Source organism: Rhinatrema bivittatum, chromosome 9 (assembly GCF_901001135.1).
Source record: "Rhinatrema bivittatum chromosome 9, aRhiBiv1.1, whole genome shotgun sequence".
Classification (NCBI taxonomy): domain Eukaryota; kingdom Metazoa; phylum Chordata; class Amphibia; order Gymnophiona; family Rhinatrematidae; genus Rhinatrema; species Rhinatrema bivittatum.
In genome coordinates this window covers 241,706,051-241,729,580 of record NC_042623.1, presented here as the reverse complement: position 1 = coordinate 241,729,580, position 23,530 = coordinate 241,706,051, and the positions used below count along the sequence as shown (strand labels likewise).

General features: G+C 48.6%; 1 protein-coding gene across 1 annotated transcript in view; it reads right to left on the bottom strand.

The window, feature by feature from the left end:
- MRPL47 (mitochondrial ribosomal protein L47) overlaps positions 1-23,397 on the bottom strand; it is a 28,436-nt gene extending 5,039 nt beyond the window's left edge. Inside the window, exons 1-5 of the mRNA XM_029615536.1 lie at positions 23,259-23,397; positions 20,108-20,253; positions 19,829-19,889; positions 8,699-8,795; positions 8,215-8,345 (exon numbers count right to left, since the gene is read on the bottom strand). Coding sequence (XP_029471396.1) covers positions 8,215-8,345; positions 8,699-8,795; positions 19,829-19,889; positions 20,108-20,253; positions 23,259-23,365 — 542 coding nt within the window. The 5' untranslated portion in view covers positions 23,366-23,397. The remainder of the gene's footprint in view (positions 1-8,214; positions 8,346-8,698; positions 8,796-19,828; positions 19,890-20,107; positions 20,254-23,258) is intronic.
- Between the last annotated feature and the right edge of the window lie 133 nt (positions 23,398-23,530).

Below are 23,530 nucleotides of genomic sequence, written 5' to 3'. Positions count from 1 at the left end.
AAGCTCCCCGTCCCCCATAGCCCTTGCCTGAGCTGCAGCAAAGGTGTTTAAGATGGCTGCCATCCCTGCACTGAGGGGAAATGGGTCAGCCTGAGGATTCTGCGGAGCCAATCGTTTTTGAGCCCCTCAGGGCTTAGCTGATGCTGCAGACCCAGAAAAAGAGCTGCCTTCCCCTCCTGGAAGGCAGCGGGAGCAAATTCCAGCCCGGGAAAGCCATGCGGACGATTCTCCACATGCCATACGTGAAGATGGCCGCGGCATCGTGGAGGGGAAAAAATAGCCGAAAATGTGGCAAAATTAAACAAAAATGTGGTGATTCAGACGGGGAGGTGTTCTGGATTGCAGCCGATAAAGGAAAAATTTCAAAAAAAAATTTTTTTTAAAGTGCTAGGATCACCATGGGTGAGAGAGGGACTGGACCACCGGTAATCTCTCCCCCAGCTCCTTACCTGGCTGGAGTCCCAAGGGGTTACCAACCCCAGCTCCAATAACCTGCCACCAGGGGGATGACCCTGCAGGATCTAACAACCCCCTGGGAGGATGGGGAAAAACACTCCCTTCTGCAGAAGAACTTTTTTTTTTTTTTTTTTTTTTTTTTTTTAAACTTGCTTGATTCAAAGTCTACAGCTAGTTCACTCTAAGTTAATATAAGAGATAGCATAAACCCCAGAAACAGGGCAAGACTGCAGGGTTTGCACCACCCATCTGCTGGAGATAGAGAAATACAGAAGGGATGCAGGAGGCACACCAGGTTAAGTGAGGTTGCCTTTCAAGTTTTTCCTCTGTCTCCACCTGCTGGAAGGGAGGCATAACCCATGGTCTGGACTGATCCGGGTACGTACAGGGAAAGGAAAATTGGTCCTTACCTGCTAATTTTCGTTCCTGTAGTACCACGCATCAGTCCAGCCTCCTGGGTTTTGCCTCCCCTCCAGCAGATGGAGACAGTTTTAACAGATTCAGTCCTATACCCCCTGAGGTGCCACCTAGAGCCTGTCAGTATTACACTATACCCAAGCAGAGAAAAGTTAACTAGTACAACCAAACATCCCCCCCTTCATGGAGCAGAGGGAATGAAAACTGGTAACATGAACGAAAACATGCCCATTCTCCTACCCTTTGAAGGTGGGGGCGCACAATATCAAAATGCATTGAATAAATCTGCAGAATATGAACATCAACTGGCCGAGCGAACTCTCCATTTCCCCATGGCTGGGACTCTGGGCTGATCTGTGGTACTTCAGGAACGAAAATTAGCAGGTAAGGACCAAATTTTCCTTTCCCTGTACGTACCCAGATCAGTCCAGACTCTTGGGATGTACCAAAGCTTCCCTAACCAGGGCGGGACAGAGAGCCCCGCTCGGAGAACACTGGCCCCGAAGGAACAGGGCTCTAGGGCCCGGACATCTAGACGGTAATGCCTAGCAAACGTGTGCAGAGATTTCCACGTAGCTGCTCGACAATCTCCTGCGCCGACACCTGCTGACATTCTGCCCACGAAGTCGCCTACAATCTAGTAGAATGAGTCCGGAGACCGACCGGAATCGGACGGCCCTGAACTAGGTAAGTTGAAGCAATAGCTTCCTTCAGCCAGCGTGCAATGGTGTCCCTTGAAACTTTTTGACCCTTCCTGGGACCACTCCATAGGACAAACAAATGGTCCGAAAGACTGAGAGCGTTCATGACCGCCAAATAACATATCAGCACGCGTCTGACGTCCAACTGTCTTAACTCCCTAGACTCGGAAGTAGAAAGATCTAGGCCCGCCAAGGACAGGAGCTCCACCGTTTGATTCAAATGAAAAGAGGACACTACTTTCGGAAGAAAGGAGGGAACCGTTCGTAAAGAAACTCCTTCGTTAGAAATCCTTAAGAAGCGCTCCTGACAAGATAAGGCCTGTAGATCCGAAACACGCCGCGCCAATACGATAGCCACAAGGAAAACGACCTTCAAAGTCAGATCTTTCAAGGTTGTCCGCTTCAGCGGCTCGTAAGGCGCATTACATAGGGTACGGAGAACCAGGTTGAGCTTCCACAATGGACAGGGGTTCCAAATCGGAGGACGCAGATGTGTTAACGCCACACAGAAAATGAATCACATCCCGATGAGACGCTAGAGCGAGGCCCTGTACCTTTCCCCGAAGACTACCAAGGGCTGCCACCTGAACTCTTAGGAAATTGAAGGCTAGACCTTCCTGCAGAAAGGCCAGAACATCTGGAATAGTAGCCCTGGACGGCTCCACCGCGTGGTTCAGGCACCAGTCCTCAAAAATACCCCAAACTCTGACGTAGGCTATGGAGGTAGAGGTTTTACGGGACTGCAAAAGCGTAGTAATCACCTCCTCCAAGTAACCCTTAATTCTCAATCTCCACCTTTCAAAAGCGATCTACCTCTGTGAAATAAACGGGACTTTGTTGCAGCAGATTCGGGGATGGATGAAAATCTCAGCAGGCCATCTACCGCCAGATTGAGAAAGTCCGCAAACCACGGGCGCCTCGGCCACTCTGGCGCGACGAGTATCACCTTGCCCGAATGAGCCTCGATGCAGTGTAGAACCTTGCTGACCAACGGCCACGGCGGAAAGACGTACAACAGAATGTCCTTTGGCTAGGGAAGCACCAGAGCGTCTACACCTTCCGCTCCTGGCTCTGACAACTGAAAAATCGAGGAGCTTTGGCATTGCGATATGCTGCCATCAGGTCCATCGCGGGCCTGGACCATCGGTTGCACAGGAGACTGAAAGCCTCAGAGATCCCACTCTCCCAGATCCAACTGGTGGCAGCTGAGAAAATTGGCCTGCACATTGTCCACTCCGGCAATGTGAGAGGCTGCTATCCAGTACAGGTGCTGTTCCGCCCAGCTGATTAAAGGTTGAGCCTCTGTCGCCACCAGATGACTCAGAGTTCTTCCCTGTCGATTGATATAAGCCACCGTCGCATTGTCGGAGAGAATCCACACTGATCTCCCCTCTACTAAGGGAAGGAGGGCCTGATGTGCCAACCGAACCGCTCTGATCTCCAACCGATTGATCAACCAAGACGACTCCGACCTCATCCACTGACCTTGCAGTGCCGTTCCTCGACAAGAGGCTGGCATCGGTGGTTACCACTATCCAGGAGGAATTTTCCAAATCCACACCCTGTTGTAAATTGTCCGGACACAGCCACCAAAGAAGACTGGACCGTGCTGAATCTGTCCGTGGGAGGAGAAGATGAAACTGTTCGGAGAGCGGATTCCACTGGGAGAGCAAGGCTGAATGAAGAGGATGCAAATGCGCAAAGGCCCAGGGCACCAGTTTGAGAGTGGAAGCCTTCGAACCAAGGACCTGCAAATAACCCCCCTGGGACGAGGCATGGATTGCAAGGATTCCACCTGAGTGAGAAGCTTGGACAATCTTTCCTCGGTAAGGAAAACCTTTCCCAAGATTGTGTCGACCCGAGCACCCAAAAACTCCAAGGACTGGGAGGGAACCAGGTGACTCTTGTTTGGGTTGACCACCTAACCCAACGAGCTCAACATCTGTAGCACCCTCTGCACCGCTACCCTGCAAAGGTGTTCTGACTTCGCTTGAATCAGCCAATCGTCCAGGTAGGGGTGTACCAAAATCCCCTCCTTTCGCAGTGCTGCTGCCACAACCACCATCACTTTGGTGAAGACTCTGGGCGCCATCGCCAGACCGAACGGTAGCACGCAAAATTGAAAATGATGCTCCAGGATCACAAACCACAGATTATTTATGATGATCTGGGCGTATAGGAATGTGCAAGTAAGCTGTCAGATCTAGAGATGCTAGGAATTCCCCTTTGTGTACAGATGCTATCACAGAACGAAGAGTTTCCATCTGAAAACGAGGCACCTTTAGAGTCCGATTGACTCTCTCTAAGTCTAGGATGGGTCGGAAGGTGCCCTCCTTCATGGGCACCACGAAGTGGATGGAGTAGTGCCCTCGCCTGAGCTCTCCTGTGAGTCCCGGAACTATGACACCTAGGGTCCTGTAACTGCCGCAGAGTGTCCTGTACCGCCCGGCGTTTTTGGAGGTACCCGCATGGGGAAACCATGTACCGCTCGTGGATCAGTCGAGCAAAATCTAACGTGTAACCATGTTCTGCTATACTGAGGACCCACTGATCTGAGGTTAAGTTGGTCCACTCTTCTAGAAAAAGGGATAACCTCCCCCCTATTCTTGGGACAGAAGAGTGGACCGGCCTCGCTTCATTGCGCTGACTTGGGACCCCCATGAGATTGTGGGGCTTCATCTCTGGCAGGCCAGCGCCCTTGAAAGGACAGATTCCAAGAAGATTGGCAGCCAGGACCCTGTCAAAAGGACAAACTGGCGGAACGTGAATAGTGAAACCAGCGATTTCCACGAAATCTCGCCCGTTGAGGAAAGGATCCTCTCGTCCTGGGTCTATCCTCTAGCAACCTATAAGACTTTATTCTCCCCCAGAGATTTTATCATGTCCTCCAATTGTTGCCCGAAAAGCAGCTTACCCTTGGAGGGTAAGGAACTCAGTTGAGCCTTAGAGGAAACATCTGCAGCCCAGTGTCTAAGCCAGAGGAGCCTGTGGGCTGACACGGCCGAGACCATAGTCCTGCCAGAAGTCCGCAACAGATCATAAAGCGCGTCAGCACTGTAAGCTACCGCTGCCTCCAGGCGCCCTGCTTGCACCGCCTCACTCGCAGAAAGGGATACTACGACTTGCAAATCCGGAACCCAGCGGAGACTGGCTTGCAGCGCGAAACTGCTGCACATAGCTGCCCGGACTCCTAGGGCCGAAACCTCAAACACCTTTTTAAGCTGCAACTCCAATTTGCGATCCTGCAAATCCTTCAGGGCAGTGGCTTCTGTTACCGGGATGGTGGTTTTCTTGGTCACTGCCGAGAGCGCAGCATCCACCTTGGGGATCTTAAGGAGGTCCAGCGCTTCCTCCGGAAGCGGGCATAACTTGTCCAGAGACAGACTTATCTTTAAACCAAGGTCCGGAGTGTCCCACTCCTTAAACAAAAGAGCCGTAACTGACATATGAAACGGAAAAGATCAAGCTGGACCCCTGAGGCCCACTATCATTGGATCCATAGCCCCAAACCGTGAGTCCTCTGGAGGAAGCTCAATGCCCAGCTCCTCCAGAATGGCCGGGATAAGTGGACCGAACTCATCCCTTCTGAACAGGTGGACCCACTTTGGGATCATCGCCCTCCACTAAAGGAGCGTCTACTGGCTTGGCCGGATGGAGCTGGTGATCCTGATTCCACAGCCAGGCCCCTCACCAGGGGTTTGCGGAAGAGACTTGCTTTCATCCACCCCGTCCGTATCTGAACTGTCCACCTGACATGAAAAGGACTGGAGAGGGCGTTTGGCCTTGGGGCTTCTATGCACGTGTGACTTGGTACACTTGTGGAGTGATGAAGCTCCTGTCCCAGCCCCCAGCAACGGCGGGACCTCACAGTGTACCTTAGTACCCTGGTTCTTTGCTGCTTTTTGTGCTTTGAAGGCTTTATGCAGCAACAAAACAAAATTGGAGAACGAGGAAGACGACTCATCCGAGTCCTTCCCCATTCCTCCTCTGAAGAAGAGATCTGCGCTGCCTGCAAGTCGCCCCTCCCCAGGGGGCAGCAGGATGCGGCGAAAGAGGTGGCAGAGAGCTCCCCTCCCCCAGGGCAGCCTTCTCCTGCTCCCTGAACGTTCGCAGTAAGGCTTCAGTACCTGCGCTGAGAAGAAAAGGGTCCTGAGGCTGCCGCAGCAATTTTGCCCTTCCAGGGTCCCTGCGTGCTCTAGAGCTGCTGCAATGCGATTTCGCCAGAATCGGATTCCCCTAAGAGCCTTCCCCTCCCGACAAGCACCTGGTATAAACTCCGGCCCGCAGGCCTCACCATGCGGCATGATCCCCGAGCTAAATTAGGATTGTGGCCCAAAAAAAGAACCAGTGCGACCAAGACAAATCCCTGGGAGCTCACAGGAACTGAAAAGGACGGTGAAAACTGCGTAGGAAGGAAGGAGGGCCAAAAGAGACCGCTAAGCCGGCTTAGAAATTAAATAAAATCACCTCAGCATTGTTTTGTCCTGTGGGCAGATCTTCAGAGGGTGAGTGAACCAGGCTCCCCGGTATCACCCTCAGCCGTGGGCAGTTACAGGGCTCCTAACCCTCTGCTCCAGAGCCTCTGTTACCAGGGGGGATGGTCCCACCAGGACCTAACAACCGCCTGGGAGGCTTAAAGAGATATCTTCTCTCTCTTTTTTTTTTTTTAAATATTCCCTAAGGAACGAATACCACCAAAACTAAAAACCTAACACTAAACCCAGACTAAAGGTTTTGCACCTCCACCATCTGCTGGACTCGGAGAAATACTGACAGACTCTAGGTGGCACCGCAGAGGTATAGGACGGAGTCAGTTAAAACGTCTGTCTCCATCTGCTGGAGGGGAAGCAAAACCCAGGAGTTTGGACTAATCCGGGTACGTACAGGGAATAGACATTGCACTTCTCCATATAACAGAACTTTAGTTTGACTATCAATCAATTGGTTAATTGAATGCAGGCCCTTCTTAACCCAACTGTCAAAACTATTAGAGTGCATTACTGGCAGGCAATCCCCATTATCTTCAACAGGCAAAAATGGGGAGAGCCTAAAGTTCAGTTGCAGTTTCGTACACACCCATCTCCACGTTTTCAGTAAAGGTATAGTTATGTCTGTGATCCCTAAGATGAATAGTTATATTTTGCATACAGTGGCTGTTAAAGCTAAGAGCTAGTGGAGCTGTCATATGGAGGACTCAAGCTCTAGTGGGGAACAAAAATTAGTACCCATTAGTTAATCTCCAGTATGCAGAATGTCTGCAGCCAAATTATATAAAATTTAAGATTAGGTAAACCTAAGCCCCTTTAGTCTGTGGTTTCATTAACTGCAAGAGAGTGTTTTTCCCTGCCAAAGAATTTGTCTCAGATTTTTTTTTTTAATAGGTCTGAATCTTTAAATAAATTGGGAGAAAGTTAAATTGACACAAATCCATTTAGGCAGGATGATCATTTTGAAAAGATGAATTTGCCTCAGAGGAAAGAATTTCCATCTTAATTCAGACTTTCTTGTGAGTTCCAGCAATATGGAGACATTCAAATTATAAAGTGTAGATAGAGTTAGAATGTATAGTACAGAATGAAGAGGTAGATATAAGTGGCATCTCAGAGAATAATCACTGGGACACTGTGATAGCATGGTACAAATTATAGTGCAATGATAGGATGGATCAAATCTGATGGAGGGGTGGCACTATATATTAAAGGGCATTGAGACAAACAGGATAAAAGTTCTGCAGGAAAAAAAATATACTTCGGAATGCTTATGGATAGAAATTCCAGGTGAAAAGGAGATAAACGAGCATTGGGAGTGTACTACTGTCTGCCTGGCCAGAAGGAACAGACAATGAAATGCTAACAGAAATTAGAGAAACTAAGAAAATTAGCAGCACACTGATAATGGGTAACTTCAATTACCCCAGTACTGACTGGGCAAATGTCACATCAGGACATGCTAAGGATAAAACAGATGATTACTTCATGGAGCAGCTGGTGCAAGAACCAACAAGAAGCGGTGCTTTTTTAGACCTAGTCCTTAATGGAACATGTGATTTGGTTAGAGAGGTAAAGGTTTGGGGGCCCACTTGGCAAGAGTGATCAGAACATGATCAAATTTGACTTAGTGACTGGAGGAGGAGCTAAAGAAATGTACTTGTCTGACTGGGCTCAAGGAAAGGAAATTATCAGGTAAGAATACAAACATCTTTGGTACGATGGCACTTGACTAAACTAAGCCCTGCCATTCTGTGGTTAACAGCTCCTGAAATATGATGCAATCATGCTATAGAGGGGTATGCATGGAAACCGGTTTTAAAATCCAAGCTAGTTCTACTTTCGCCAACTGTTGTACTGTTTGTGTTTCACTACACTGTTACACATCTCAGGTGACATCTTCAGTGGTAGCAAATGTGTTTGTCCTCCTGTAGTGCACATACTGCAAATTTTTTTAGAAAGACAGTCAAAGTAACGAGCTTGAATAACTAAGGCCCTTTATTTCTACAATGAGTCATTAGTCTGCTTGCCTTTCTATGTAATAAAATGTACAGCAACTAACACTACCCAGATGGTCAAGTTCAGAGATAGTCACAACACTAAGTACTGTAAGATATTTATTTTTTAACCTTAACCTTTGCCTACCCTCATACCAGGTAGTTTGTCCAAAGCAGTTCCTTCTCCAGTCGCCTGGTCTTTCTTTTTCTTGCCCAGTCTGTAAAAGTCGCAAAGCATCTTCTCTCTCCTGAATGACAGTGTCCAGTCTATTCAAAGAGCGATCCACCTGTGAAAAATGTATTGAAGAAAGTTTCATTTCAGCACAATTAGAAGGGGGAGCAACAGGACACTGTTTGACCATCTTAGCGAAGACAAAGCTGAGTCTATAAAGTTCAGTTGCACCCAATATTTAATAATGAACCAAACTACTCAATTTTACAAGTCCACCTACTGTCCCTTGACCTGTCCCCTTGTTCTCCCCAATTTTCAGTTTTCCAATTCCCATTCATTATTTTAAATGCCTTTCAATTTATTGATGCTTTAATGTATCCAACCTAATACAGAATCCTCTTGACATCTACTCATTCCCAGAACTTCCAACATAATAAAAAAAATTATTTTCCTAAAATGATCCATTACCTTTCTCAATCGTTCTGGGCTTGGCATTGCCAGTCTCTGTCTCTTGGACTCCTGTTCTAAAGTCAGAAGCATGTTTTTCTCTTTCAATAGAACATACCTAATCAGAGAACAATAATAAACATGTTTAACTAAACAGCATTTAACATTACTTATGAAATTGCTTTAGAGTACACAGCAAGCTGTTTGGCTAATGTTTATTAATGTACATATGGTGCTATCCATAAATCTTAGAAGTCTGCCTATTGATTTTCTCCTCAGCTCCCATCTTGCCATTGTGTCCAAGACTTGGGTATGTTTGCTACTGCTTTCCACGTTCTTTTCCAACTAGCAGTTTCGTGTGCATGCCTCTCCACTGCTGGTCGAGCAAACATTTACACTCCCTTAAATGTAATTCTGCTTTTTAGCCAGAGTTATGCTGCCTTTTTCTTCCCTTCATGGGGAGGGGGGGGGGGGGGGGCCTTCAAGTACCACCTGCCTTGAAGACAAGCGATTAGAGGATATTCCTGAACTCCCACATGGAGGCTTGCTGTACTAACTATAGGTCCACCAGGGCAAACACTGAATTTAATAACACTCAACATTTATTTAATCTAAGGCCCCAAATCTCTCACCATCTCCTGAACAATAAAACTACTCAATATAGAACTCCTTCTGTATTATGATTCAAAGAAGGTCACTTGCAGATGGGTGTGTTACCCCTGCAGTCAAATTCCATAAATAAATATTTCTGTTGCAAACTTCAAGAGGTACCTACTGTAAAACTATGCCTGCTTTCTCCTAGGAGGAATTCTGCACAACACAAAATATTCCCCTTCCACCCAGAATTTGCTAGGTGAGTCACTGGGCAGGCTACAGCGGAAGGAGTACAGCATTTTACCATCCATCCAAGGCCAGAAGAATGCAGTGTCAACTTCAGTATCGGGTTATGGACAGAAAGGTGGTGTGTCAGCCTCTGTGCACATGCACAGGAACAAAGTAGCTTCAGCATCTGGACCCACAGCAGGAAGAACGTGGGCTATATATCACCCTCCTGTTCAAAACACAACTTGTTCTGGCATTACCTAACACATCTACACTAGTCGCCATAGTCTCTGCTGACACTTCAGTGCCCCTCCTCCCCATTACCAACCTCGCCGCCTGCAGTGCCACAACTGAGGCAACACGACATTTGGGTCCTCTCATCTCAGTGCTCCACTTTGGCCCCATCAGCTGACATTGTGGAAGTGGAAACCACATGGCTCAACATCAACACAGCAAATGCCCCGCCTCTGTCCCAGCTAAAAGTGCTGCCAATGGGGCCAAACAGACACTGGCTCACGCTCACTGCTACTACTGTAGCAATGACAGTATGGCTGCTGCAGCCCATCTAATGTTTTACCTGTCTGCCTCTCCAAGTCTCATCTGGCTCTTAAAGGAGCAGTACATCCCACCAAGTATAAACAAAACACTGGAGCCCTGGCTCACGGGTTGGGCAAGTCAAAACTTGTTAGGTGGAAAAAGATTGCAAGGGTGGTAGAGGCCTGAGGGATAGGGGGAGAGAGACAGAGTGGATGGGGGTGAGGGGCGAGAATGAGTATGTGAAGGGGACAGCCTTAGCTACTCTGTATACTCCTAGGGAAATTCTGCACATAACTACTAAAAATTCAGCATAGGAAAATTGGTTCTTACCTGCTAATTTTCATTCCTGGAATACCACACATCAGTCCAGACAAGTGGATTTTGCATCCCTACCAGAAGATGGAGGCAAAGAATAAAAACATTTCAGACACTGCTACATAATAGTGCCACCTGCAGTATTGACCTGTACCCAAGCCAAAATGATTGTCATCAAAAACTAACCTAACTCTCTCTCTAGCATGATCAGGGGAAAGATTGGAGCCCCTAAACTGGAGCTCTCAAATCAAACAATGGAAATTGAAAACTTCCAACAGTAGTTTCTGCACTATATACACCCAGAAGAGAGATTTGTCTTTCCAAACACAAAAGGGCAGGGTCTGGACTGATCTGTGGCATTCCAGGAACAAAAATTAGTAGATAAGAACCAAATGTTGATATCACAGATCAGTCCACATGGAGTTGGATGTACCAAGCTCCCCCTAAACCGGGTAGGAACCCGGAAGACCAGCTCGCAGCACAATCTCTCCAAACCACATCTCCTCTGGTGCCCACATATCCAGTCGGTAATGTCTGGTGAAAGTTTTGCCGCTCAACAAATCTCCTGCAACGAAACCAGAAGCACTCTGCCTAAGAAGCTGCCTGCGCAAAACGTGCACCATGTGCACCCAGTCCCTCCAGAATCGGCAGTCTTTTACATATATGCCAATACAATTGCTTCCGCAATTGTGGCCTTACTTTCTTTGCACCACTACACACAGACATGATCTGATCTAAAACCGTTAATGACTTTAACATACTGCAATGAAGTCCAGCGAACATCCAATAAATGAAGCTCCCTTGCATGCGGCATCGCCATAATCAAATGTTGGAACGTGGGGAGCTCCACCGTCTGGCTAAGATGGAATGGAGAGACCACCTTTGGCAAAAAAAAAAAAAAAAAAGGCGGCACCATATGCAATGAGATCCCATCATCCGAAATCTGAAGGAAAGGATCTCTACATGTCAAGGCCTGAAGTTCAGAAATCCTACTGACCGAAGGAAACGCAACCAAAAAAACTGCTTTCAAAGTAAGAACCTTCAGAGACGTGCGTCTCAAAGGCTCAAACAGAGGTCCACAAAGAACCCTAAGGACCAAATTAAGAACCCTAAGGACTGCAGAATGTGCACATTCTGCAGTCCGGAGGACACAAAACGCTTCACACCCTTAAGAAAACGAATCACATCCTGATGCGAAGCCAGAGGTATCCCTGGAACCTTACCTCAGAAACAGCCTAAAGCTACCACCTGCACTCGTAGCGCGTTATAACCCAGATCATTTACTAGACCTTTTTGTAAAAAGGTCCAAATAAAAAATCCTGCCACAAGTGTAGGGTCAAGATCTTCCTCCAGACACCACACTGACATAAGGCAATGAAGCAGATGGTCTCCTGGCTTGAAACACCACAATAACTGCTTCAGAGTAACCTTTCCAATTCAAAACGCCTCTTTTCAAAAGCCAGGCCGTGAGACAAAAGTGATCCACCCGATCAGAAAAGATTGGTACTTAAAGAAGTAACCACCACAGATGTCCTAGCCTTAGGGGCCCGTCCACTGCGAGATTTACAAGATCCGCAAACCATGGCTGGTGCAGTCACTCTGGCACCACTACCACCACTCTTCCTAGGTGCCTCTCTATATGTCGCAACTCTCTGCTTATGAGAGGCCATAGGGGAAAAAAAAATGTATAAAAGGATCCCCGGCCATGGAAGGACAAGAGCGTCAAGTCCCTTGCTCAGACCTCTTCCCTGCAATTGAAGAACCAGTTTGCCTTGGCAATGCCGTGTGAAGCCAACAGGTCTAGCAGAGGACAAACCCACCTGGCCCAAATGAGTGCCATGGCCTACTGGACATCTCCCATTTTCTTGGATCTATCTCCTGTCTGCTGAGATAGTCCGCCTGCACATTGTCCACACCGGCTACACAAGAAACTGCCAGTCCCGCCAAGTGCTGCTCTGCCCAGAGAAAAGGCTCTGGGGCATCCTAAGCTACCATGTGACCCTTTGTCCCACCTAGGCGATTGATATACGCCCCTATTGTCGCACTGCCCGATCTTGCATTCACGGAATAAAAGAGAGCAATGCCATACAAACCACCCTCATTTCTAACCAATTAATAGACCATAATGCTTCCATTGCCAACCACCAACCTTGAGTAGTCTTTTTTTAAAGACAAAGACAGCCCCCCCCCCCCCCCCACTTGAGGCTGGCATCAGTTGCCAACACCACCACCCAGATTAGGATTTCCAACTCCACTCCTGTCTCCAAATTGGGACAAGAAAGCTACCACAAGAGATTGGAGCTGGAGTTTCCATGAGGCAGTAGCAAAAGCTGAAAACCTTCCAACAGCAGACTCCACCGGGACAAAAGTGCCCTCTGAAGGGGTTGCATGGGAGCAAACGCCCACAGAACTAATTCTAGCATAGAAGCCACAGAACCAAGGACCTGCAAATATCATCGGACCCTGGGTACTGAAAACCATAGCAGCCTAAGACCTGAGCCTGCAACTTTTGTCATCCTGTCTGAAGTGAGGAACACCTTGCCCATGTGGGTGTCTAATCGCAGCCCCAGGTACTCCAGCGATTGGGATGAAACTAGATTGCTCGTTCCTAGGTTCACCACCCAACCCAGAGGCTGCAACATCTGCTGTGGGAAATATGCGCTTGCCAGCAAGCCATTTCATCAGGGTTAAACACTAACTTCCCTTCTCCCTGACATTTGCCTGAATAAAAGCATCACTTGTGCTTAAGTCTCTGCCTGGGAAAGGATACCTGTTGGCCCTGAATTCCTGGGGGAGGGGCTGGGTTTTCCCTAGTCAGAGGCAGGACAAAGTCAGGAGGTATAGATTTCAGCAGCCAATGAAATGATCCGTGCACACCCCCTGAGCCAAAGCCAATGGTGTAATGACTCTTCTGTTGCTATGGGAAAGTAGCCAATCATGTAATGACACATCATCTGCCTTTGTATGAATGTACAATAAAAGGAAGAGGCTCGGGAGGGCAAACCCTCTTTGCCTCTTTGCCTTCTCTCTTCCTGCCTGCCATGAAAGCTGTCTGATGCCTCTTCATTACTGCTATAATCTGCTTGACGACACACCAACTCATTCTTTGCTCGAATGAGCCAGTCGTCCAAGTAAGGGTGAACTAGCACTCCCTTCCTTTCGCAGCATCGCAGCTACCACCACCATCACTTTGCTGACAGTCTGCGGTACCGTCACCAATTCAAATGGAAGAGTCCAAAATTAACAATGCTCTTCCAACACCATAAAAATCGCAGGAACCTTTGATGTTCTGGCCGGATGGGAATGTGCAGATAGGCTTCTATTACATCCAGATGCCAGAACTGCTCCTTCTGAACCACAGCTATCACCGCCTCCTTTCGAAAACATGACACCTGAAGCACTGCGCTGACCTTCAAATCGAGAATGGGCTGGAAGGTACCTTCCATTTTTGGAACCAGGAACTAGACAGTTCCTTCCCTGGCCTCGTTCCTCTGGGAGAACTGGCGCTATCGCTACCATGCTTTTTAGCCGCTGCAGTGTATCCTGCACTGCCTCTTTTTCAACACAGAATGTACAAGGAGATATTATGTAGGCTTCTCGACTGGCCGAGCAAATTCTAAAGCATAGCCATCTCTTATCTCTAGGACCCACTGATCTTGGTCCGCTGCTTGTAAAAGAGGGCCAATCTTCCCCCCCACCCCCGACGATTTCCAGGGAAGAGTGCACCAGCCTTGCCTGGGGCTCAGCACATACTGGCTGAGTACAGATACGATCTCCGGCTGCAGGGGGGGGGGGGGGGGGGGGGGGCGGGGGTGTTTGGCAGTCACCGCCGCTCTCGGCTTCCTGTATCCGCTGCTTCAGCAGCAAAGTCCATACCAGGAATCGGCTACAGGAGCAAAGCATACCTGTGCGGGATCTCTGAAATCACCTCAGGAATTCTCAACTGGAGGAGGGACCTTTAATCACCACCACAGGAGAGCAGGGTCTTTTCTCCAATTTAGAAGTAGAATTTCTTATTCCAAGAGGTACAGCTATCCCCATAGGGAAAGCATGTCCACACCTGCTGGAGACGGAGAATAGAACCTATGGTCCCAAGTCAATCTGGCTACAAGGTAGGAAAAGGACAAGAAAATTATTCCTTACCTGCTAATTTTCATTCCTGTAGTACCACGGATCAGTCCAGACAGTGGATTATGTCCCCCTTCCAGCAGGTGGAGTCAGAGCAAAACTCAAAGGCTGGCCTCTTGCGGGGGGAGGGGGCGGTTCCCACAGACTGAGCTGAAGGAGGCTGCGGCTCTGGGTCCAGGGGAGTCACTGGAGAGAGGTCTGGTGGAAAACAGAGGTCAGAGTCAGGGCCTGGCTGCGCTGGAGCTGGTGGCGGGGAATCCAAAATGACCGCCGTTCCCGCACTGGGCGGGAATGGAGCTGGCCTCACTGCGAGACACGCCTGAGAGCGCGAATGAAGCCTCCCAGCCGCTCGTGAGGAACCCTCCCTGCCGGGGAGACATCTCACATAAATACCCTCCCTGGAGAGCCGCGAACCCAGCTCTCCACAGGTGCAGCAACGAGACGGGCGTGGCATGGCTGTTCAGCAGAGCCGCTGACTGCAGGCTGACTGGAGCGGGAAGCAGGAATCTGCTAGCAGAGCAACGACAAGGCTTAGAAGCCTGAAAAACCAGAGGAATAACGCTTCTCTGGAAACACTGCCCCAAGGCAATGACCTCTCAGGGCAGGGCCACCAGTGTGCACCCCTGAACCCTTGATCTCCCTCCAGAAGAAAAAAGCTGGACCTGAAGGTAAAAAAGGAACTGCAGTTACCCCCAGAAAGAAAAGAACCACTGGCTCTGCTTGCAAGTTGGAGCATAGAGCTGAGGGAATGAATCCCTGAGAGTAAAATTTGTTATAAAGTTCTCTTTTTTAAATTAAAGAGATCCATCCAAAAAAGAAATACTTCAAGAGAAATAAGAAGGAAAAAAGAAAAGTTCCCCTTTTAAACTAGATGGAGGACCGAAGGGACTGCTGCCTTTCACCTGCTGGAGTCAGAGAAATACTGAAAGGACAAAGGGCGCTCCAGCTTATAAGAGGCCAGCCTTCGAGTTTTGCTCTGACTCCACCTGCTGGACGGGGGACATAACCCACTGTCTGGACTGATCCGGGTACTTACAGGGAATGTTGGCTTCTTGAGGAAGAACTATGCCTGTTGGACCGGAGGATCCTATGACTGGATGGTATCTGCCCAGAAAACGCTTCCTGCTCCCGATCGGCTAGTCCTTGGGCCACTTATGGCCCTTTGACTTGCTCAGGAGCTTTACCAGCTGCTCCAAATGGGAGATTACCCAGCTGAGACTTGGCCCATACATCCACTGACCAATTGTGCAGTGAGAGGGACACTGGGACAACAGTTGTTTCTTGCCGACAGATGGAGAGCGTACAAAGCATCAACAATATAGGCCACCCCCACTCCCAAGTGCTCTGTCTGCTTCGTAATGGCTGATGGACCTGCTTCAGTCACTTGCAGCTGTTGAACCCAGCCCAAGTGGGCGCATGCCATGAAACCACTGCAAACAGCAGCCTGGAAGCCCAAAGTGGAGACCTTGCACATTTTCTGGAGAAGAACTTTCAAATCGGTTCGTGCCATGAAGCTACTAAATACAGCAACCCATTTTCTCAACCCCACACTAATGGCGGCATTTCCTATGTTCCGCGGATGCTGCCATGTTGGAGATTGCAGCTGGCGCTCGTCAACTCCCCACACAGCAGAGAAACAGTCCCGAAGTGGATCCCAGCCACTCCCTGGCCTCCCCTGCCAGCGCCATAGCTGCTGAGCAGGCCCATCTCCTGGCCTCTGGCCTGACTTTCTTTTACTTGTAACTAAAACACTCCCTTAACAATAGTCAGCAAAGGCCAAGAACCGAGGGAAAGGCGAGTGAGAGCTATGTGGGAACGAGGAGGGAGCCAGACAACTGGCAATCAATCTCCCCACAGCCACTGGGCTAAGACCAATTAGGGTTACCAAGCCCCTGCTCGCCCTACTCTCTTCTCTGGGTATTGGCCCTTGATTCCCAAAAGTAAATTTTTTTCCCCCAAGAAGAAGAAACTAGCAAAGACCTCCAGAGGTCTTTTAGCACCTTTCCTTCTGTAAGAAGGCCTTGTGCCTCAGAAAAACTAGGGCAAAAGAAGGATATCTTCCTTCAGTTCCTGTCCCGCTGTTGTGGCCAGAACCACCCCCCCCCCCCCCTCTCTCTCCGAGAATCATCCCACTGTTGCCTTGGGGTGTGGGGTCAATAGCATCCTCACCTGCAAGAGCTCTGCAACATGGGAGCACCTTCCAAAATGGCCACCACCCCTGACATCAGAGTCTGCTGAGGAGTCACAAGCAACCCACAGCTGCTGCTGCTTCTTCCCTCAAGGGACATCCACGACGGCCTGGGACTCTCCCGAAGGTCCCTTACTGCCCTTGCAGAAGTACAGAGAGCAGACTCTCTCACCATTGCCCTCCGGTCACCAGACCATATAGCGCTTCTTGCACCACACCCAGCTCGAGCCTAAACGCTACATGGGAATTGAAGCAACAAGGGTGCCTGAATCATTCTCTCACCCTCTATGCAGTTAAAATTCCTTCACTGGTTCCCACACCATGGGAACTTACTGCACAAGCTCCTTCGTTGTCCAACTGCACTTACCTGCTCCCAGCACGGCCGCTGACTTTTTTTTTTTTTTTTTTTAAAGATTTCATTAAAGTGACCCCACACACCTAAAGCAGCAACAGACAAATTCAAAAATACTTCCCTTTAGCTAATCTTGCTCTGGAGAGGACTAGAGCTTCCTTAGAGCGGAGCAAGAGGCAGGGTATGAGGGAGACCGTGCCACTGGCTATCAAATCCTCCTAAAAGGTCCAGGCAGAAGCAAAAGAAGGACCACCAACCCCCTGCTTGCCCTGCTCTACCAGGGGGATGGGCCTTCACAGAACCTAACACCCCTGGGAGCAATTTTTCTCTCTCTTTTTATTTTATAACTCCAGAACGCAGGTTTTACACCTCTACCATCTGTTGGAGACATAGAAATATTGATGGACTACAGGTAGAAGAAAATTATTCCTCACCTGCTAATTTTCGTTCCTGTAGTACCGTGGATCAGTCCAGACCGGTGGGTTATGTCCCCCGTCCAGCAGACGGAGTCAGACTAGAACTTCCGAGGGAGGTGCCACATAAGCCCCCATATCCCTGCTATCCCTCTTCAGTAACTAGACTATCAAAAGCCATAGAAAAAGAGAGAAAAAAACGGAGGGATCAAGTGACACCAAGGTAATGAAAAAACGTCAAAAATACGTAAGAACTGAAAACAACTTGCAAACTGAACTGCTAGAACCAAAAAGAGTTCCGGAACGAGAGAAAGAAGAAATGACCCTAAGAGCCCCAGAAAATCAGGTCATATGAAGTCGAGCAGGGAAACCCCATGAGAAATCCCAGCCAATTAAACAGAGGGAGGGCGTCTGGACTGATCCATGGTACTACAGGAACGAAAATTAGTAGGTGAGGAATAGTTTTCTTTTCCCTGTACATACCAGGATCAGTCCAGACGGTGGGATGTACCAAAGCTTCCCTACTGAGGGTGGGCCGTAGAAAGCCCTGCTCAAATGACCCTATCACCAAAACAGCCAAAGGACGACGACTGAACATCCAGGTGATAGTGCCGAGCGAAAGTGTGCAACGACTTCCAAGTAGCCGCCTGGCAAATCTCCTGCGCCGAAACCGAATTGCTCTCCGCCCAGGATGTTGCTTGAGATCAAAGAGAATGAGCTCTTACCTCAAACAGTGGTTTCTTCCCCGCGCCAATATACGCAGCTGCAATAGCCTCTTGAGCCAACGAGCGATCGTCGTCTTAGATGCCTGATGTCCCTTCTTGGGTCCTGACCAGAGGACAAACAGGTGTTCCGAAACACGGAAGTCATTATTAACCTCAAGGTAACGCATGAGGCAGCACCTAGCATCGAGCTTGCGCAGGTCGCGGGGATCCCCCGATGAGAAGGACGGTAGCTCCACCGTCTGATTGAGGTGGAAGGTAGAAATCACTTTAGGTAGAAACGAGGGCACAGTGCGTAAAGTGACCCCCGAGTCAGTAAACCGCAGAAATGGTTCCCTGCAGCATAACGCCTGTAACTCTGAGACACGGCGGGCCGAGCAAATAGCTACCAGAAAGACCGTCTTGAGTGTGAGGTCCTTACGTGTAGAGGCTCGAAACGGATCAAAAGGAGGACCTGCTAGAATCCTGAGCACCAGGTTGAGGTTCCAAGACGGACAAGGAGCTTGAAGTGGTGGCTTCAGATGTTTCACTCCCTTAAGGAAACGGATGACATCTGGATGGGAGGAAAGTGGCGTTTCAGACCCCCGGTGAAGCAAGGCCCCCAGGGCAGCCACCTGAACTCGGAGAGAGTTGTAAGCGAGGCCAATGTCCAAGCCCGCCTGTAGGAACGAAAGGATCTGGGACACAGAAGCGTGATCCGGTTGCCTAGTGTGTCGTACACCATGCCTCGAAGACCTTCCACACCCGGACATAGGCGACAGAGGTGGACTTCTTGCGCGCCCGGAGGAGTGTTGAGATCACCGCTTCCGGATAGCCACGGCACCTCAGTTTGCGCCTCTCAAAAGCCAGGCCACAAGACAGAAGCGATCTGCCGCGTCTAAAAATATTAAACAAAGTAAGACAAAGTCAAAGTCCTGGGGAACTGCTGTTCCCCCTGCTCCTAATCTGCTGGAGTCAGAACGATACTGAAGAGGGATAGCAGGGATGAGGGCTTATGTGGCACCTCCCTCGGATGTTCTGGTCTGACTCCATCTGCTGGACGGGGGACATAACCCACCGGTCTGGACTGATCCTGGTATGTTCAGGGAACACTTATATTAGCAGTGTCTGGAAAGATTTTTTTTCTCTGCCTCTACCTACCTGTAGGGATGCAAACCCCACTTGTCTGGACTTATCGGGGGTATGAAGAGGAACTGGGTAATATTTTCTATACTGCATTTTAAATTACTCAAAGACAGTGATTTATATTATTTTAAATAAATATAAAGCATGCAGAATTCTAGAATACGGTGCCCAGAAATTTAAATATGTTTGCAAAAATCCCCTAGGCGTAGCCTGCTGGATCTTACTGCTGACTAGCTAACAGAACCATTCCATTTTCTTTTTTACTTTTTCCCTTCCATCTTTGATCTTTATCTCCAGAGAGCATACCCAGGTGAATATAGGAACTTTTCCTGGCCCAAAGAGCACCTCCTTTGATGAACAGAGTAGATTGCTGGCTAGCAGGAACCATTATTATAATGGCGACAGTCTTCCCTCTCATAGCATACATAGGACCAACAGATGGAGGATCTGAACGTACTATGGCTCGGGTTGCTGGGCTGCTCTAACATGCCATTATGTAATATGTAGTCAAATGTATACGGTATACTTCTGACCTTACAGTACACCTACCAAAGTTTGTGTAAGTCTTCACTGTTCTTGGCTCTTAGCTGATTTTCTGTCCATGCAGCACCTATTAAAAACAACATCAATTAGGATATACCCAAAACCAAGTTTAATTTCCAAAATTTTGCAGTTCTGCTTCCAAATTACATGTCTAGAAAGTGGCCTGATTTGTCAAAGGATTTCTCCTAGTCAGTACCTGTGGAAAATACTATTGCTAAATTTCTTCTACAAATAATGCAAATTTTCAACTCAGTAAAATATGAAAAAGGAACTTAAGTTACTCACCAGATTTAACTGTTGATTCTCCCCAGTTTTTTGGGTCATCGAAAAATTCCTCCAAACCTTTCCACGGGACTGAAGTGTGAAAAAATCTAAATTGGTGAGGAGAGGCTACATTTGCTGCAGTCTTGTAAAAATCGCAAAATGCTGGTCTACAATAAAACAAAAATTATTTCCAATTGATTTAAAGAGGTAAACAAAAACTATGAAAACCTCGTTTGCCTTGACTAACAATTTATTATTTTGTAATTTTTTGTAGTTTTTTTCTTATGCATTTCTGAATTGAATTCTGCATACTATATTACCTAAGTTAAAGCATTAATCTCTTAAAAATGTTGTTTCTCCGTGAAAAAGCATGCAGTAAAAGCTATACAAGTGGGAACGTCAGCCTGGGTCGTAAAGCTTGGTCATGCTCAATTCAGCTATTACTCAAGGTTCTTGAAGATTTTCTGAGCATGTGCATAGTTTTCTGCTCAACTGGTGCCTGTGATGCAGTGTTGCCAACCTCGCTTATTTACCGCGAGATTGGGCTTCTTTTTCTAGTCATTTGCGGGTTTTTTTCCGATTTGCAGGTTGCTCTTAATTGGGCTATTTTTTCTGCCAGTCGCGTTTTTTTGGGCTTGTTGGGTGGGACTTGTACTCTGATATCACAGTGATTGGCTGCTGCTGCGATGAAGCCTGTCCATAGCAGGCACACCCTATATTGCAGCAGTAAGCCAGAGCGGCAGTGGCATTCACGGAGCGGGATGCCAGTGGTTGGTGTACCACCTTCACGGAGCGGAAGGCTGGAATGGCATTCACGGAGCGGGATGCCAGTGGTTGGTGTACCACCTTCACGGAGCAGAAGGCTGGAGTGGCATTCACGGAGCGGGATGTCAATGGTGTACCACCTTCACGGAGCGGAAGGCTGGAGGTCTGCCGTCTCAAACAAATGGAGGGGTGGGTAATAGCATGTAGTTTTACCAGTGGGGGCATAGGCCAGCTTTCAGGTCGATACTGTAACGTGCGGTTGAAGATTTCCCGTCTGTAACGTGCTGGGAGCGCACAATTCGGACGCGTAAGGCGATCCAGTGATACAGTCTCCAGTTTCACGCGTCCTTAGCGCTTCTTAAAACAGACGCATAACCCTTTCCGCACGCAGCATGTATATGATATGTAAATGAAGGAATTAGCTGTATAATGAAGGAATTAGCTATTCCCCTCCGATACTGTGACGCGCGCTCAGATTATCTCCTTTGTAACCCGCTATTTTGCCGCGTCCTTAACCTGTTAGTTTACCGCCTACCCTCTACTTGGTGTTAGTGTGGTGTTCGAAAATTAAAACGGGAATAAAGTGTAAAAAATGGGGGCGATTTCGGCGCTCAAGGCCCCGTCCGGTCTCCGGTGCAGCCCCAGTCCTGTCCCCTCCTCCCGAAGCAAAAAAAAACAAAACCCCGAAAAAGTAGCAAGGCTCGGGCCTGCTACGGTAGTCCCTTCTCCTCTCGATTTCGGCGCTCAAGGCGGCCGGGTGGGCGTGCATTCATCCAGGCAGAGTGAGCCGGCGGCGAAAGCGGCCTCCGGCTCCCTCTGCCTGGATGAATGCACGGCCCCCGCCGGCAGTGAATGAATGCCCGTGCGATTTCGGCGCTCAAGGCGTGACGTCACGTCATGTGACTGCCTTGAGCGCCGAAATCGCACGGGCATTCATTCACTGCCGGCGGGGGCCGTGCATTCATCCAGGCAGAGGGAGCCGGAGGCCGCTTTCGCCGCCGGCTCCCTCTGCCTGGATGAATGCACGCCCACCCGGCCGCCTTGAGCGCCGAAATCGGGAGGAGAGGAGAAGGGAGAAGGGACTACCGTAGCAGGCCCGAGCCTTGCTACTTTTTCGGTTTTTTTTTTTTGCTTCGGGAGGAGGAGACAGGACTGGGGCTGCACCGGAGACCGGACGGGGCCAGGGCAGGTGAGCGGGGGCTGGGGGAAAGTTTGCCGAGCATCGGGGAACATAACTGTCCACTTCCTGGTACCTGTCATTTCAAATGTCATTTGAAATGACAGATACCAGCACGGCCGTGAAGCGTTAGGCCCGCGAACCCAGGATACTGTATAGGCGCTCTATACAGTAAAATGGGTTGCGCGGGCCTAACGCTTGCCTAAGGATTCACAGCCGCGGCATGCATTTGCATGCAATTTGAAAAGAGTATCGAGCGGTAGGTGAAGAGAACTGTGCGTGCGGGGAACGAGGGTGCGCCTGACACTGCCGCACTGTTTCTACCGCGGCCTTAGAGTATCGATCTGTTTATTTGCGAATGTTAAGCTTGTTCAAAGTATTGCTGATTGTTGATGTTTAAGCTAATGTCGATTGGCTGTGGGCTTTTCTTTCACTCAATAAAAGAGAATTGTTTACCTTAACTTGCATCTTTGTGGTTAGGGGTGGGGTGTTCGGAAGCTACGGCTTGCCCAAGTTATGCACTACCTATTTTCAAATTGCATATTAGCAACAGAGCAGCCCAAACTCAAACACACAACAGAGTAGCCAAGTATTATGTCAAACAAGGGAGGTTCAGATTCAATCAAATTATGCAGCCTTGCTTGCTAGACATCTTCACAGCCTCCCACAACTTTTTGTTCAAAAATCTACTCTTCTCAAGCTCTAGCTAAATGGGGACTAAAGCATCAATTTCTTAAGTGTTTTCTTTTAACTATCCACCATGTTTTTGTGTCAACTGCTGCTTTATTAAATATAGAGAAATATCGTTTACACAATTTAAGATATACATAAAATGTCTATCAACATTAATCCCTTCTGAACGTGGCATTTAATGCCAACTCATTTTGCTATTACAGTTTAATTGCATTTCATAAAAAGAGGGGAGTAGTTGCCTATCCACATGCTCAGAGTTTACTTATACTAAATTTCTTCCCCAGGCATTCACACAAATCAAGGCACTATTTTGGTTGGGGGGAGGGAGGCCAAAAAAATCTGCTACACGTGTTTCTTTATGTTTACGCCGAAAGTCCCGCGTCTGGTGGGCCATTTCTTTTCCATGCATGTTTTCAGAAGGGGGGGGGGGGGCACCACGAAACGCGCCTTATCCTTGCACACACACGCCAGCCATTCCTCACAGCCGCCCACGAGGTGCCGAGGCAGAGAAGAGACGAAGAACTGAACACTTCTTACCCGAGGGGGCCGGCTCGTCCATCACTGCAAGTGACAACCAAGGGCCGCAGAAGTGCCGTCACTTTGCTGCAGAGACCTCGCGACCGGGCTACCCAGGCTACCGCCATCTTCAACGTCGGTCACCAGCATCAACTGCGTCATTTCCGCCAGGAAGGTAACTGGGGGTGACAAGTAAAGCGAGAACTTCCGCGTCAAAGAAACTGTACTACTGCATGAAACGGAGAAGCGAGGCGGCTCGTGCACCGTGTGTTCAAAGCCTCTAATGGACCCCA